At 36.3% G+C, this 15,893-nt stretch overlaps 1 protein-coding gene across 1 annotated transcript in view; it reads right to left on the reverse strand.

The window, feature by feature from the left end:
• CFAP99 (cilia and flagella associated protein 99) overlaps window positions 1–15,893 on the reverse strand; it is a 46,397-nt gene that overhangs the window by 24,435 nt on the left and 6,069 nt on the right. Inside the window, exons 3-6 of the mRNA XM_030450853.1 lie at window positions 13,099–13,243; window positions 10,711–10,805; window positions 6,161–6,273; window positions 3,991–4,165 (exon numbers count right to left, since the gene is read on the reverse strand). Coding sequence (XP_030306713.1) covers window positions 3,991–4,165; window positions 6,161–6,273; window positions 10,711–10,805; window positions 13,099–13,243 — 528 coding nt within the window. The remainder of the gene's footprint in view (window positions 1–3,990; window positions 4,166–6,160; window positions 6,274–10,710; window positions 10,806–13,098; window positions 13,244–15,893) is intronic.

Genomic DNA, 15,893 nt, shown 5'->3' on the forward strand with positions numbered 1-15,893 from the left:
AGACAGATTCCAATTAGCTGGGACTACCCAGGCTTTTCAGTCCTGTCCAGTGTAATACAAATCCTGGTCAAAAGACCAGAAAGAAGAAAAAAATGTGAAACCAGTACAAGGGAGGCTCTAAATTAATAATAAATCCTATAAATCAAGGGGAAAAAAAAAAAAAAAAAAAAGAGTTGCCAGAAGGGTAAAAGTTTGGTTTGGCTGTAGTCTTCTTGCACATTGTGTTTGGCCACTGCTGGAGAAAATACTCTGGGCAAAATTGGCCTTTGCTCTGGTCTGCCCTGGCTGCCCTCATGTAACTGAGTGCCCCTGGAGGTGTAGAATAAATATTTGGAGGTAGAAGACTGAGATCCTTCCTGGCATTAGCCAAAGATGTCATCAGAAAGTGCTGCAGGTAAAATGACAAGGCAAGACTTACCATCTGGCTGTCATACAGATCAGCAGGGGACTCAGGACTGTATGGTTTTGAGTTAAGCTGAAATTTTGTGCGGGTTTCAGTGTTTTCTTGAGCAACACATTTTGCCCAAAAGAAAACTCTGAAAAAAGACTGGATGTTTCCCTCCTATGTGAATGAGATAGTCTGAGATTTACTGGACATCATGAATATTTTTCTTGTTAAAGATGTTCTGTGGTTACAGAATTAATTCAAGAATTAATAAGAAAAACCTATAATCTCTATTGTACTTTAGGTCAGTTAGGGAACAGGGGATCCCATCTAGTTTTATTGGACTATATAAAGATCTGTGTGTTGATAACCACATGAATCTGATTTATTCCCCCTGTCTTTACTAGTTGACATCATTATCTAGAGGCAAAACAAATGCACCAACAAAAGCAGCTAGCAATTGAATGCACTGGTGAGTCTGCTCAGGTATTTCTGTGAGCTTTTTAAGTGAAGTAGAACTGGAAGTATTTCCCAGCAGTATCTAAAAATTTTTATTATACTTTTATGGATGGAGAAATTAAAGCTCAGAGGATTTGCAAAGGGTTGCACAGACAGTGAGTATCAGTTTATCTTCTTCCTAGTCATGTGCTTTACCTGCAAAACTGTTCTTGTCTGCCAGCATAAGCTGAAAATCTCTCCTCGGAAACTGCTCTGCTTATTTCAAGTAATTTAAGGAGGAGACTTCAATCAGTTCTGTTTCAGAAATGATCTTAGCCTTGTAATTTTAGCTCTCAGACACCATGGTGATGCAAATCAATCAGACAGAGAGACAATACAGCAATTACCCAGTTGCTGGGAGAGGATGAATAATGATAAGTAAATTGTAAATTCCAGCAATAGAGAGATCAAAAAGGAGAAACTGTACCTACTTAATCCTCATGTGAATAAAAAGGGGGCTGGGAGTAAAAGACACCAACCTTGCTTTTCCTCTCCTGCTTTCTGGATATCCTTTTACCAGAGGTTTATTTAGGGAGTAGGTACAACACGAATAATCACTTTGAACTTTGGTTGTCATCACTCTTCTATTTTTTTTAAAGCTATTGTCATAAGATGGACAAGGGCAAGCTAATTCAGTGCTATTGTATTAAGAGCCTCTATTTTTATAAATAACAAGATAATAAAAAAGAATGTATTATTTCATCTATATATTTTCAATCAAAATCCTCTGTCTTGGCCAAATTAATTCACCTATTTAATTATATTTTAAACAATCAAGCAGGTCCACTCAAGCAGAGCTTTATATATATAAGACTTAATTGGCTGAATGGTGTTACAATAACACCTCAGTGCAGCCTTTTTATTTTTTTAACTCAAGGCCCAGATATCCACTAAGTTAAATGTGTCCAAATCATTCTGCATGTTATCAAGTTTAAGCACCTGCCTCCATTTGTTTTCTTTGCAGACTTCAAGCTAAACCACTTTTTTTTCTTTGTAGAATTGTATTAATGTGTGTATGCATATGTGCGTGTTTGTGTGTCCATCCATGTGCTTGTAAGGACAGTGGAGAGAAAAAATTATTGTCCTTAGGCCAGACCTTCAGAGTGAAATGTCTCCTTATTAAATTTCAAAATTAAATGGGTTTTCCTTCTTACTTACTGTCCTCCATTTCTGATGAATGCTTATGATGATGAACCTTGTAGACCTGTGTTACTCTAATAAAACTTCTCAAGGTCATTATAGATCCCTGAGTAAGACAAGTACCCTGCCTTCTGCAACAAGGCACATCTCCAGTCCTCCCCTGGGGTCAGTGTACAGGACAGCTCCTGAGTTTCATGTACGTGTTGCTTATCTCACTTTGCATTTTATCTCTGGAATATAACCTAACCTAGCCAAAAGAAATACCTAAAATAATAATTCTATTAAGCAGAATGAACTAATTTCACCATAGGTATGCAATAACTTATCAGTAGTCACTGCTCAGACTCCAGACACTTCAATGTGAGTTCATGCAGCTCTTTCAAAGTCAAGCAGTAACTACACCTGTAGGTATTGTGACTACAGTAGTCCCTGCTAATATGCCACATGACAAGTTCTTTGGCAGATGCATGAGGATAGTGAGAAAAAATGGATATCTCATAAAACTAAACAATTTGTGAGAAAATGGATGAGAACATTTTTGCAGCAGGTTATGGGATGTCATCCGAAAGAGCTTTATTTCTGTGTATTCCTCTCAATTACATACAACCCTCCACCACACAGCAGCCAAAACTATGGCCTGCTCTCATTTCACTTTTTCTTGCCATCTGGGCTGTCTTTTCAGCCTCTGTTAATTTCAGAATCTAAAATGGTGATTCGGGCAAGAATATGGCAAATTAAAGTAAAGCTTAATTTGCTGAGGTAGGTACAGAAATGAGCACAACATATGTGACTACTACACTAATGGTTTTAGATTCAGACAAGCTTTTAAATTTGCAGACTTTGCCAGAATGTAAACCAAAATTAGTATAATCCTAACAACACAAATGAACTTCAGTAAATGCATCTGCACTAAAGCAAATTTATCCTAAGTGGGACTGCACAGCATTAAGGTACTAAAATGACAGCAATATGACTCATTCCTATACTGATTAAGTAGTTATTAAATGCAGTTTTTCAGAGCCTGATATTAAGCTGTTTCAATGTAAAATCCCATTAACTGTATAACACACTACCATTAAATTGCTCTGCCATCCTAAGATGAAAATGGTTTCTAGGAGCATTCAACACATGTATTATTTAAAACATGAAGTGCTAATACAAGGTGGCAGATAATGCCCAGAACTATGACTTCCAAGCTCACTTCCCTCTGCATTTAAATACAGATTATTTTGGAGTCCTTATTAAGTTAGTCATAGCAGCTTGATCCCAAATCCTGTTTGCCTGATCCCACTGAGCTAACTTAAAACCAGTCATGTGTCTCCAAATTGTACCAGTGCATCTGAATTAGAATCTGACACAATGAATAAAATAAAAATGTAGCATTTCAAAGATAAATCTCATTTATAAGTGAGCAATAAATTTAAACAGAAAAACCCTAATTTTAGAGATTAGTACAAATAGAAAGGAATACAATTCCACCCTCCAGAAGGAGATGCAAGACTGGAGTCCATCTCATAGCCAGTGAAATTGCTTTGCCATTTATTTTAATGAGTTCATACACAAAAAATTTGCCTAAGTTTATAAAAATTTTCCATTTGAATGTTCTTTTCCTACCTGCTTCAGTGCATTATCTAAAATAAACATCTTACAAATCCAAGGTCTGCCAGAGATACTTGTACCAACGCTGCTATCACTTTGTATATTTCTACATCCAAAAGTCACAAAACAATTACAGTAACCAACATTTTCCCTTTCCTTTCCTTGGCTTACAGAGCATTTACTGAAATGAAATCAATCAGTTTGTGTTTTTTTTAGAAATGTAACCTTCAATAATACAGAATATTACAAACATAATTTTCTGTCAAATTTCTACAATTATTTTGAAAGAGACTACTAACTCCCCTCCCAGGATTTTGTGTACAAGCATAGATAAAAATTCATATCTCTCAAAGCATAAAATAACTCACAGGTTGTGTTTTTTCCAGTACTGGTATTGGCAGTGGTACAGGAATGGCACGTGGCTTCGGAACAGTCAAATTAAATTCCTGGGGCTGAGTAACCTTTGAAGTCTTGCGAGTGGCAATATGATTATTTAATTTAGCTGTGAGCTGGTCGATCAGCTGCTGTACTTTTGGCTGCCATCTTCAAATAAAAACACATTTTTCAATTTTCTTTTATTGCTTTTCCTTCATACAAACATACATGCAGTACATGAGGTTGGCATTAATACTCATTCTGCAATGCTTTCAGCCATTCAATATAAATAAAATTAACCTATGATTTGTACCCATGATTGAGCTGGACTGTATTACTTCACCTCTTGATAGCTGCTAGTCCATTCAGACTGCTAGTGAATTTTACTGAATAAGCAACTATTTTACCAGTTTGTTTCACAGCAGGATCAGACTATGGATCAGAAAAGGAGCTGCCATAATCTAAGTACACACTTACCCTGCTTGGATGAAGAGACTATGAACAAACAGTGGTCTGAGTACTGCCACTTTACCAACTGACAGAACACAATAAATAAATCTTACAGAACAGACAGTTCGGATTAAAAAAAACAAAAACAAAGCAGTAATGAGTTTGGTGAATCAGCAAATGAAACCTCCATCAACCCTAAGGGGCAATGAAGATGATTTTGATTTCTCTGAATTTGGATTTTGGCTTGTATAAAGTTTCAGACTTCTTCCAAGGAATGAGAAGAAGGTGCAGAATTCAAGTTAGGACAGAAGTTATCACAGGACTAATTATGGTGACAGCTTCATGTCAGTTATTCCTCTTCTACATGTTTTCCCTGTGTAAATATTACACATGCAATAGAGCTTTCCCAGAACTTAAAAAGTAGCTGATTATGCAAATTTCCAGTATCTTGTTTATGTGACTGTTTCCTTAGCCAGTACTGTCATTAGAGATGTGGCTTGAGAGTCACTTCTGCAAGTTAACCTCACTGAATACAAAGACATATTTAAAAGAATTTAAGCTCCTGAAGTAATTAAACTAATCAATGCACACTCATCCCCTTGAAGGAAGTTTCAAACCCAGTAATCAAATATGGTCTCTAACATTCTTGTACAGTTTACATTTACTACTTTTAGGAAAAACACGTGTTGGTTACACTGCATGTGACTGACTGGGAGGGACAGCTCTGATAAATTTAGTGTTAATGAAACAAGCAAGAGATTAAGCATCTGCAAGCATGCATAGGTACATATAAAAAGTGTGTGGATATGGATGTATATCTCAATCTGTACATCCCAATCTCCCTCTTTATACTATTGTAAGTATATTTTATAATTAGAATTACTACAGTGGAATATATTGAGTCAAATTCTATCCTCATACAGTCCTGCAGTTCCTATAGAACTGAGTGGAACTTGGGAGTATTGCAAGCCATATCTATAATATACATTTGCTAATCTGGCATAATCTACACAGAATGATAGAATTCATTCTACTGACTTTGATTTGGCAGTTAGAACTGTGTGACTGTACCCACATGGATGTACCAATGTTACCTGTCCTGGGTAAAAACAAGAGTGAAAAGGTGACCTACTTTTTCACCACATGAAAATGTTCTGTTTTGGTGAGAATAGCCAAGCAATTGTATCACTACCTAACCAATGTGTGGACACATTTAGGAAATCATTTGAACTGTTAAATGGTGCTGCAATTGTGTAGATAAATAATTTCAAAAGGCTTTTTTACACGTGTATCTAATTTGCTGAGAAGGGATTTTATGACCATCAGCATAAACAAGCCTGTGCATAAAGCCATACTCAGGGAAGCTAGACATCTTTTTTTTCATATGTTTAATGTCATTAAGATGTTGAATTGATTTGCAACACGGATCTGTAAGATTATTTGAACATTCTGGGTTTTTTTTTTTCAGAGTATCATGTCTGATCTGTTCAGGGGCACTGAGAAACAAACATACAACAGCTGTGAAATGACTTTTCTACAAGAGAACCTTGCCTCTGGGTAAGTAAAAGGGATTACTATACTCTCACAAAGACAAGAAGTGTTCAGAGTGACTTCAATAGCAGAAACACTTTAACAGCAAATTGAACTTTCAAGGGAAGCTTTCCTCAGCTTTTAAACTTTGAGGAGGTGACAGAATACTTAAGTACTGCTTACCTTAGCAGAGGATCAATCCAATTTTCTTTTACATACTGTGAATCGTAGAAATGACTCCATTCATCTTTTATCCAAGTGTTCAAATACAAGGCATTGAAGAAGAATCTAAGAAACTAATAACGTGATTCCTATTAAATATGAACACTGAAGTAATAGCATATAGACAGCTCAAAAATTAAAGTTATTTTTACTACAAACACTGCAGAAGAATTTGCTTGGTTTTTTTACTGTAGTCGTGATCATAGTTGCTTGGTATCTGTAGGTTCTTCCAAACTCTGTTAGGACAACTCCATGTCTTGCAGCCCCATTTTGTGGAACACTAACAGAATCTAAAATATTTTTAGTGGCATGAATAAATTTAGGGCCTGCAATATGGGCATGTGTTCATCCACCTTTAACTTGCTTTGAACTTTGTGAAACAAAAGGTTTTATTCAAAATTAAAGTAATTACTACCGCAATACACTGAATTTAGTATAATTATACAACAGAGTTTCAGAGCCTAACTACTCACAGTCAGCTCCTGATTATTAATACCTAGGTGATCCCTGGTGCCCAGAAACATCTTAGGCCTGGCAATGCACCCAAATTACCTAAATTCTTGGGAACTGGGCAGGGTGCACTGCTGGCAACTATAGTAACTGCTGTACAATTTGGTTTCTTCTTTTATTGACATATAATTAATTGACATATTCCCATTAAACTAGAAGACCAAATTTGGCACACTTAAACGTTGTAGGGCTCTATGTGATGGAGAAACAATGCCTAACATTTCAACTTTTTTCCCTCTGGAGTTCACCAGCAGTTCAAGAGCCTTTCTTTAAACCTGAACTGCTCAAATGGCCTTTTCAAAGAGGCTCTTGAAAAATAGCACTCAGATTCAGTGTGTATCATTTATAGAAATCTAAATTCCAAACTTGACCCTGACATTTTTCATTAAAATTCTGCAAAATGAAAGCACAAGGAAGTATGATGCTAAAATAATCCAAATAATAGAAAAAAAACACCCCTCACTGAATAATACACGTATTATGTGACATACTGGAAAGCAGTGTGCAGTCACTTGAGAAGCTTTCAAATAGAAACTGCAGAGCTTATTAGTTCAGACTTGGCATCAGCCCTGTCTTGGGTTGATTTCCACAGGGCCATATAGGCTTTTGTATTGAGTTTTTAGTTCTGGAGGACTATCAAGGAGATTTTAAATTCACATGTGCTGCCAAGCCCAAAGTGGCTCAGATCTTTGTGAATAATTTGGCTATAAACAACTCAAGGTGTTTGCTGCCCATGTTCAGCAGGTGTAGAAAGACTGCTACTTTAAATCTATAGTCTTGATGTGACCACTTTCAAGGAATTAGCTTGTAAATATAGTATTATTTTTATTGCTTCTGGTACAGCAAAGAGACTGATGAACGATTGAAGGACTAGATGAATATTATCCTCTTGGATTCACATTCTTGTCTAGAAACTACTGCTTTGCCACAAAACTGTACATGCTGGCATATCAGCACACAATCCAAAAGAAGATATTTCATGCCTAAAAGCATACTAAAAGCTAACTTTTGGATTGTGAAGAAGTTGATTTTTTTTGTGCTTTCAGATTCAGTGTAGTTTGCCAAGCATATGCTGAAGGATGCATCTCACCACACTGATCTAGAAACTCATTCTTTCTCCTTACAGAGAGTCTTTTTCTGTAGTGCATGCAAATTGGATTATATTTTTCAACTAAAATAGCAATTTGTACTAACACAATGTATGAATAAAATGCTAGAAGTCAAGACAGACATCACACTCTCCAACAGAACTGATAGCACTATAGATACATTACTACCATAACAAAATTTTACATCCAGGAAAAAAAACTTACATCCAGGTGTATATATTACAAATGCACAGAACATGTTCCCTGACAAAGTACTCTTTTTGCCCTGTAGAAGGGCAGATGTGTTTTTAAACAAGTCTGTACACAGGGGTGTACATAAGCTTTTATATTGAAAATAAAGCAGATGCTGAAGGGTGAAGCTAGTTTCAAACTTCTAAGTATGCAGAAAACTTCTAAAAGAAGTTGATGTAGAAATAAGGCAGGTGGTGGTTTGTCTATCCTCTAGTTTTCTTTCACTAGCTTTCATTAAACTGAACTTCTCCTCAGTATTCCTTTCCTACAGCCTAGTCCATCCTCAGAAGCTTCAATTAGTTGTCTACATTTCCACAAGAAACTAAACCTCTGAGCTGTTGCTTGAACTCTCCCTGACAAATCTTCATCTGATATTCCCACCTCATCACAATAGCAATTGCATCTTATCTAGTGGTTTTCTTTTCTGTTCTTCTTTCTGAGAAGAACAATCACACTAAAGTTACAAATTTGGGTTTTCTCCTGTGGTTCTGTAATTATACAGCCCTAAAGAATTTTTGTCTAGACTGTTAACATTACAGAATGAGATTTTAGGGTTTTGTGTCCAAGCAAATGAACAAGAGTTAATGAGGTAGCATTATTGTTCTGCTTGGATATTCTCCCTAAATGAAAATATTTGAGCATGCATCAATCATAGGGACACAGTGTGACTTTAACTTGAATGGATTCTGTCATGCAGTCTTTTGAGAGAAAGGTCCTAAACTACTTGATTTTACTCAACTGAACAGTCCATTTAATTTCATGAACTCTAGCCATTTGTGTAAGGGTTTGCTGCATGATTAAGAAAATTCCTTTCAGCCTGTAATTTGCAGGCTGAATAAAAACAAACCAAAAAAAAGGTTTTTAATTAAATACATGTGAATAAGTTTCATGCGTCTCAACTGAACTCAGACACAATAGTGTCTCAGGCAAAATCTATGGGTCAGCATCCTGAAGGAGAACCCCAAATTTGTGTTGCTAAGGCTGCAGATTTGCCTTCTGCTGTTTTTGTCTCTGTTGCTGGGAGGACCAAATGCTGCTTCTAAATCCTCTGCTGCAGGTGCATTAATATAATTTAGCATCACTTTGAAGAAAAAGAACCTCTTCTACTGCAAGAGAATTAAAACTAGGTACCATGGTGATGAGGATCTGATAAGATAGTTAAGCAAACAAAGTTACATCTACAGGAAAAAAAAATAACAGGTGCACACCATTTCATAAGCCTATCAGAAGAGTTATTCAAGACAATGAAGGAGAAATTGTCTGAAGTAGAACATCAGGGCATTGACATTTTAGCCATTTAAAGCTAAGTGACTGAAATCAACAAGAGGTAACTGGCATGACGTGGGGACATTGTGTTGCTAGCTGAATGACCTCAAGATGCATCTAATCCAGTGGCTTGTGTCTAAAATGTTTAGCAAAAAAGGGGCTGGGAGGGCATTGTAGACAGAGTGATTTGTCTGTCTACCAGATTATGATAATTCTTTCAGCCACTTCTGTGTTCTTCCTAACAGTTAATGAAATATATAATTTTTGTATCTGAATGTAATTAATAAAAAGCATTCCATAGGAAGCCCATCAAAACATAGTGAATAAAGTGTTTCTAAAAATGCTGTGCAGACAACCTAACCTGCTCTCTCTCTACATATTAAAATGCAAATGCACTCATTAAAGAGACACTGGCATCCACATGAACATTCCATGTAATTGGTATAAGGATACAGCTTAGCCTTTTGAGTATTAATTACTAAAATTTGCCTCTCTCTTGGATTCTACATTTGTTGTTCAAATGCTGTGTTTGAAACATCTGGATGTGGAAGGTTACGTATGCTGTGTCACCAGTAATTTAATTTTTATCCTATTTAGCTAAGAAAACAGGGCTTATGAGAAAACATTGTTACTCTGTTTATCTCTCTCCTTCTCTTTTCAGCACAGCTTAAGATAATCATCCCTTTCTACAATTTTGAAAGAAAACTAGAAGATATTAATATTTCTACAAATTTTATGAAAATTTGCAAACAAGTAGTGGAGCAAACACCACATTTATAACTCCAGAGAGGAAAATTTTGGGCAGAATTTTGTTGTTGTGCTGTTTGTCAGCAATGGTTCAGTTAATTGCACATATGTTGTAACTGGTAGCTCCAAATCTGCAACTGATTTTTGGGAAGGAGAAGAAATCATGGAAGTACAATAGGCTTGATAATCACAGTGGTAGTGGGTTGTTCAGTGAAAAAAAAGGACACTAATCAGTAGGAACTGCAAGCTTCAATAGACTCATTGCATATGGAAAGAACTTGTTCTGCCTAAAGTCAATTAAAGAACGTGAGCAGAGACAAGAATGAGTATGCAAGTTAGAGGGCCAACTGTGCACATGAACTGTAAATCATGAGATTCTTTTACTTTCTCAGATTGTAGAAAAAACATTTTAACTTGTTCTTTAACTGAATATGAGATAATCACTGTGAAAATGTAGAAATTGAAGAATCTTGTGACAAGATACTGATTTCTGATTTGTGACAAGATACTAAATTAATTTCTTATTTCAACAGGAAAGAATACTAATGTCTCATTTAAACCAGCCCTAATATTGAGAAAAGTAATTTGATTAATCAAACACAATTGAGAGATCATTATTTTTTAAAAAATACTTTGTACTTTCATTACCTTTTGCATTTTTGCAGTGTCCAGAGATTTCACAATTCTGCTGAAGTGCTGAAAGCCGAGCTCTTCGAGTTGAAAAGTAGCCAGATAACAAATAACTATCAAAAAATACATACATTTAAAATTCAGCAGGAAATTCTAGGAAACCTGTATCCTGTACTCAGCATACTCTTGGATTTAGACTATTAGTTCAATCTTAAATAGTCTTCAATATTATTTATCTGAGTATGATAATGCTTTATGATGACAAATTGTTTTATGGAGTTATAATGTTAACCTGGTGTTCATTATTAGCCCTATGACTCTATGATATCTTTCATATAAATAAGTTATCTCTTTTGGGAGTCAGATCCAAGCTAGTGCAAATCTACAATTCTTTACAATTCTAACAGCTGAGGATCTGGCCATTTACACAAAAAATGTAAAACAATTGTAGCTATCTGAAGTCCTTCACAGGAGTCATTTTGATGCCTGCAAGTAGCTGTTCATAAAACTGGGAGATTTATCATAGCAGCATCTGGAAGCTTGTAATGTTGAAGCTAAGATCTTGCTATGATTTCAGTCATTTCATTATGCTAAAATCATGACTAAAATGAGCAGCCCTGTCAGCTCCTAATTGCTTGTTCCCAATCCCCTCCTTTAACTTCCTGAGGTTTCTTCTCTTGGGCAAGTACACCCACACAGCCAAGTTAAAACAGATTGTGAATTTTAACCTCAAGCACTTTCTTGATCACTTCACTGGATGCTGCTAAACACAAGTTCTGACTCCAAGTTTTTGAGCTCCTGTATCAGCTTTCATTTCAGCATATTCACTTTGATCAATCAGGTTTCACTTGGACTGCAGTATTTCAGCTGCCACCAAATAGCAATGATAAAATCAGTAAATTTTGACCAATTAATTAAAATTAATAATTTTGCTGTTAGGCTTCAATCTTGTGCTTTAGCAAAGCAACAACTTAAGCAGTCTGAGTAGAATATACATTTATCTTGTCCAAGCTTTATTAAATTCAGATCTGCTCACACATAGCAACAGCCCTTATAAGCAGCTTTGATCCTTTAAGTGTCATTGCAGCTTGGCAAAGAGAATCACAAGCAGCTTAAAAAAATGTAAGCCAATGACCTTAGGCTCTCAACTTGTTGATAAAGGAAAATTTTCTGGGCCCTACCCTCTGCCTATGATTAATGGAGGCTTTTGAGTGGACCAGTCCTGACAATCCAATTATAGCAACACTCAGCTTAAAGGTATAATTTATGTGCTCCAGACACTGAAAAACATGGCTTTGGAGAAATGGAGACAACACAGCATTATCATCTAGAACAAAATCCATAGACTATTAATTCATCCTTGACAGTTTAGGTTCCCTTTTGTTTGTTATTTTAGTTTCCTACATCTTTCCAGATTGTGACAGAGGAACCAGAATTGCCATAAAAATTTAGTAGCTTTAAAACCAGAAAATGTAGATATATTAGATAAGGTTGTGAGGTCTGGTTGCTTGGTTGGTTGGTTTTGGGTTTTATTTTATTTTTTTAACAATTTGAATTAAATTGACTGGACTTTTCAAAGTACCCATAAAGCCTCAGAACACAGCTGACTTAATAACCAATGCCAGGGCAATCTGTGATTCCAGCTCATTTAGGGACCTAATAAATCAACCTCAATATATGTGTATTAAATGCATAGCATAAAAATATTTTTAAAATAATTTTTATTGTATTTCTGAATGCCTGAAATAACTCTAGGAGTTGTAATTACTCTGATTAACAGGGTCACACTATCAGATATAGTTGTGTTGTACCTGATTCTAACAAAGTAATTAATAAAATTGAAATAATTGGCCTCACTCAGGGAGAAAGACAGAAGTCTATTTATGCCATTGTGATGGTCAGTAACAAAGAAACTCATGTATGGATAGGGACAATTGTATTGTCAGTCTGTGAGACGTGCTGTGTCCCTCAACAGACAGAGCTTTGTCACGGAATTCAATATCTGAATGCAGAGGTGTCAGATTGCTTAGAAGGGAATAAAGGGAAGTCACTGAAAAGCATTTTTTAAATTGATGGTTAAACTTCCAAGGTACTTCTTCAAGTCACCAATGCTATTTTCCATCTGCATGTTACCCAATCTGCAGGCATATTCTGCAGAATTTTCTTGAGGTAGAATTCCAGTTGGCATCTGTGACAGTCCAGACTAAATTGCAATTTCAGGATTTAGGCTTTACCATCATAAAGCTGTTGGAAAAGATCCTGTATTTCATACTGCACTGGGCACAAGAAAATGCTTGTAACAACATAAGACATAACATAACATAACAGCATAATGAATTATATTAGTAAAATAATATTTTTCAAAGTTTTGTGATAAACATATTTTGTGTTTTAAAGAAAACTTACCAATATAGAGATTACGCTCAGAAATCAGGCAGTACTTCCCATCCCGAACAAAAAAGGCATTGACTACTACATCCAATAAAGATTTATATTCTATACACCCAGCTAGTGTATCCAACACAAATTTTTCTTCTGTCACATTAGCAGTCTACAGAGATAGAAAATTAATTATGATTAATGTATCCTGGAAAGAAAATGTTAGTTGTGTACAAAAAGATGTGAAATAATTTGGAAGCAACTGGATAACATGACTAATGGAAAGCAGTGCCTGTGGTAGGGCTGATGCTCTTCTAATACCATCAAATATGGGCAGTTCTAACAAGTTAATGACCCTTGTTAAGTAAAAAGTAACCTTCCCCAATGATAAGCTTCCAATTTATCTTCTTGCATACTCATTTAGTTAAAAGGCCTTGATGTTTGAATGTCATCAGTTAATGCAAAGAAATCTTGAAATCTCTGAGCTACAAGTAATGATTAACTCAGTCAACTGCATGGGAAATTTTTAGTCAGTTTGCTTTTCCAGGAGGAAACTTGTTCATTGCAGGTGAAGTGTGTGCTGCTTGGGGAGACTAAATCAGGGAGGACAAGGATTATAGAAAAGAATTAATTGCCCCTGTACCCAAACAATGGGAAATATTACTATTTCAAACTAGGCATGTGAGTCCAGGATTCTTGCTAATGCAGACTGTGTTTCTTACCCAGTTGTGCCCCTGCCATGCACAAGGTTCGTGAACCCCATAAGAGAGCAGCAAAAGGAGGGTCAGATCCCCCTGCATGCCATGGGGATCCTATCTCCCAGTCCCTTTAAGCAGTCTCAATTGCTCCTGAACTTTATGGAGGGTTTCATTCATAATAAATAACCTAGAGAAGATCAAGTGGAATGGGGTATGACCGAATTCATTTTGTCACCCAGATAATGTTGGGTAAGAAGAGACAGTGACACCAAGGTAATAATTACCTGGATACAGGGAAGCTTCACAAAGTCTGCTGGGCAGTGCTAGAGACTGAGTGAGAATCTGCTCAGGATTTCACCTACATTCTTAATTAGGACTCTGGATAAGAACCAAAAGGCTGTGGTTGAGGCACACAATAAATAAAGGGGAATGCATTTGGGAAAATGGAGCCAGCTGGAGTGAGGTGGCAAAGAAGGGGTGTAGAGAAAGGAGTGGAAAGGAAGGTAATGGAAAACAGGAGATAAAGAAAGGCTTACATGGGGAATGGACACAGACAGAAGAGCAGAGGAAAGAGACTGAACACATCTGAAAATACGAAAAAAATATTTTAATTTCCAGGGAAGAATGGACTTCATCTTCCTAACCACTGTGAAGTCCTGTGAGGCACACAGACTACTCCTAATACAGCTTTTCTGGATGAATATTTATGGAATTTATTTTACAAAACTGACAAATTTCAGAAATCTCTTCTACCCCCACATGTTCAAAGATGTATCCCATATTTGATATAGCTGAGAATTCAACCACAAAAGGCAAAAGCAAACCTAATACCTGATGGGCAAAGTGAGAGAGGATGAAATAGTCCCAGTAAAAGTAGGACTGTGAAAATTTGTATCTAAAACAATCGGTCTGTTGGAACAAATGCTGATATTCATGAACAGATCAATCTGCAGACAACAGTAGCTCTGATGATAAACAGCAAACCCATGGTAAAAGAAGACAAGGTTGTTGGTAAGAAGCCAAACAAAACCTCTCATGACCATCCCTGCTAGAATATGAGTTATTTCCAAGGTCTTTATTTGACCAGAATCTTTACATACATTCACCTTCTGAGTACTTTGCTGTATAAAGTGCTACAATGAACTAGTGCTTTTCAAATGTATTGTGGAAAGATGACCAAAAGTAGACAAATAGGTAAAAAGATTAAATCAGTGCCCAAATCACATTTCCTATACAGTTCAGACTACAGTATAAAAATACAATTGCATATTTATATTTACTTCTTTTAGTGTCCTGAGTTAACAAGTCAGTCAGAAATTAGATATTAGGACAAACACAGAAATAACTTACTTACTTCAGCTTACTCTTGCTTATTTCCTGAGCAAGAAAGTACAAACCCACTTACATTGCTTCTAACAAAGCAAGAAAATGACAGAAGGTGCAGCCTGGAGACAGCTCTGCTGCAGAACATTCATACTGGTTGGCAATTCTGTGAACCACAGGTCAAAAAGTCTTATCATGAAATAATGATTTAGTCTGCTTTCAACTTTTTCTAGTTACAAAAATTAAGAATAGTTAAGCAGCCTACAGCTGTGTCACCTAAGGAAATGATCTCATCAGAACTCATAACTAAACAAGACTGGGCAGGATCAGTACTTGGATAAGAAAGATCAAAGGTGAGGTAGTTGTTGGTTAAGCCCTGCTAATAACTGAGTGAATCAAAAACTGAGCCAATGCATTTCCTCATTTCATCCACTGGATTTCCAAATAAGTAATTTTATTTCATGTCTGTCATGTTTTCAAAACCTACTTCATTCTGACAGAGATTTTGCTCTGCAAATTGTCTTTTGCTATCTGTCCCTTGAAGTTCAGGTGAGAATGTTTGGCTGTCAGGGATCTCCAGGATCTGGCACTTCTCAACACTGGAATCTGGAGTGGCTCCCACAGTCTGGCAGAGACACTAGTGGGGTGCTGAACTCCCATGAACGTACTCTGGAATGACCTGTATGTGCTGGTTTTGTGTTTTGAGAGTAACAATCTAGCCCAAAATTACTGGTTTCACTAGGAAGAACCACAAACATCTGGATAATAGGCTAATGAGGATATTTTATGTAGGTCATCAAC

The sequence above is a fragment of the Calypte anna genome, chromosome 4B, assembly GCF_003957555.1.
Source record: "Calypte anna isolate BGI_N300 chromosome 4B, bCalAnn1_v1.p, whole genome shotgun sequence".
Classification (NCBI taxonomy): domain Eukaryota; kingdom Metazoa; phylum Chordata; class Aves; order Apodiformes; family Trochilidae; genus Calypte; species Calypte anna.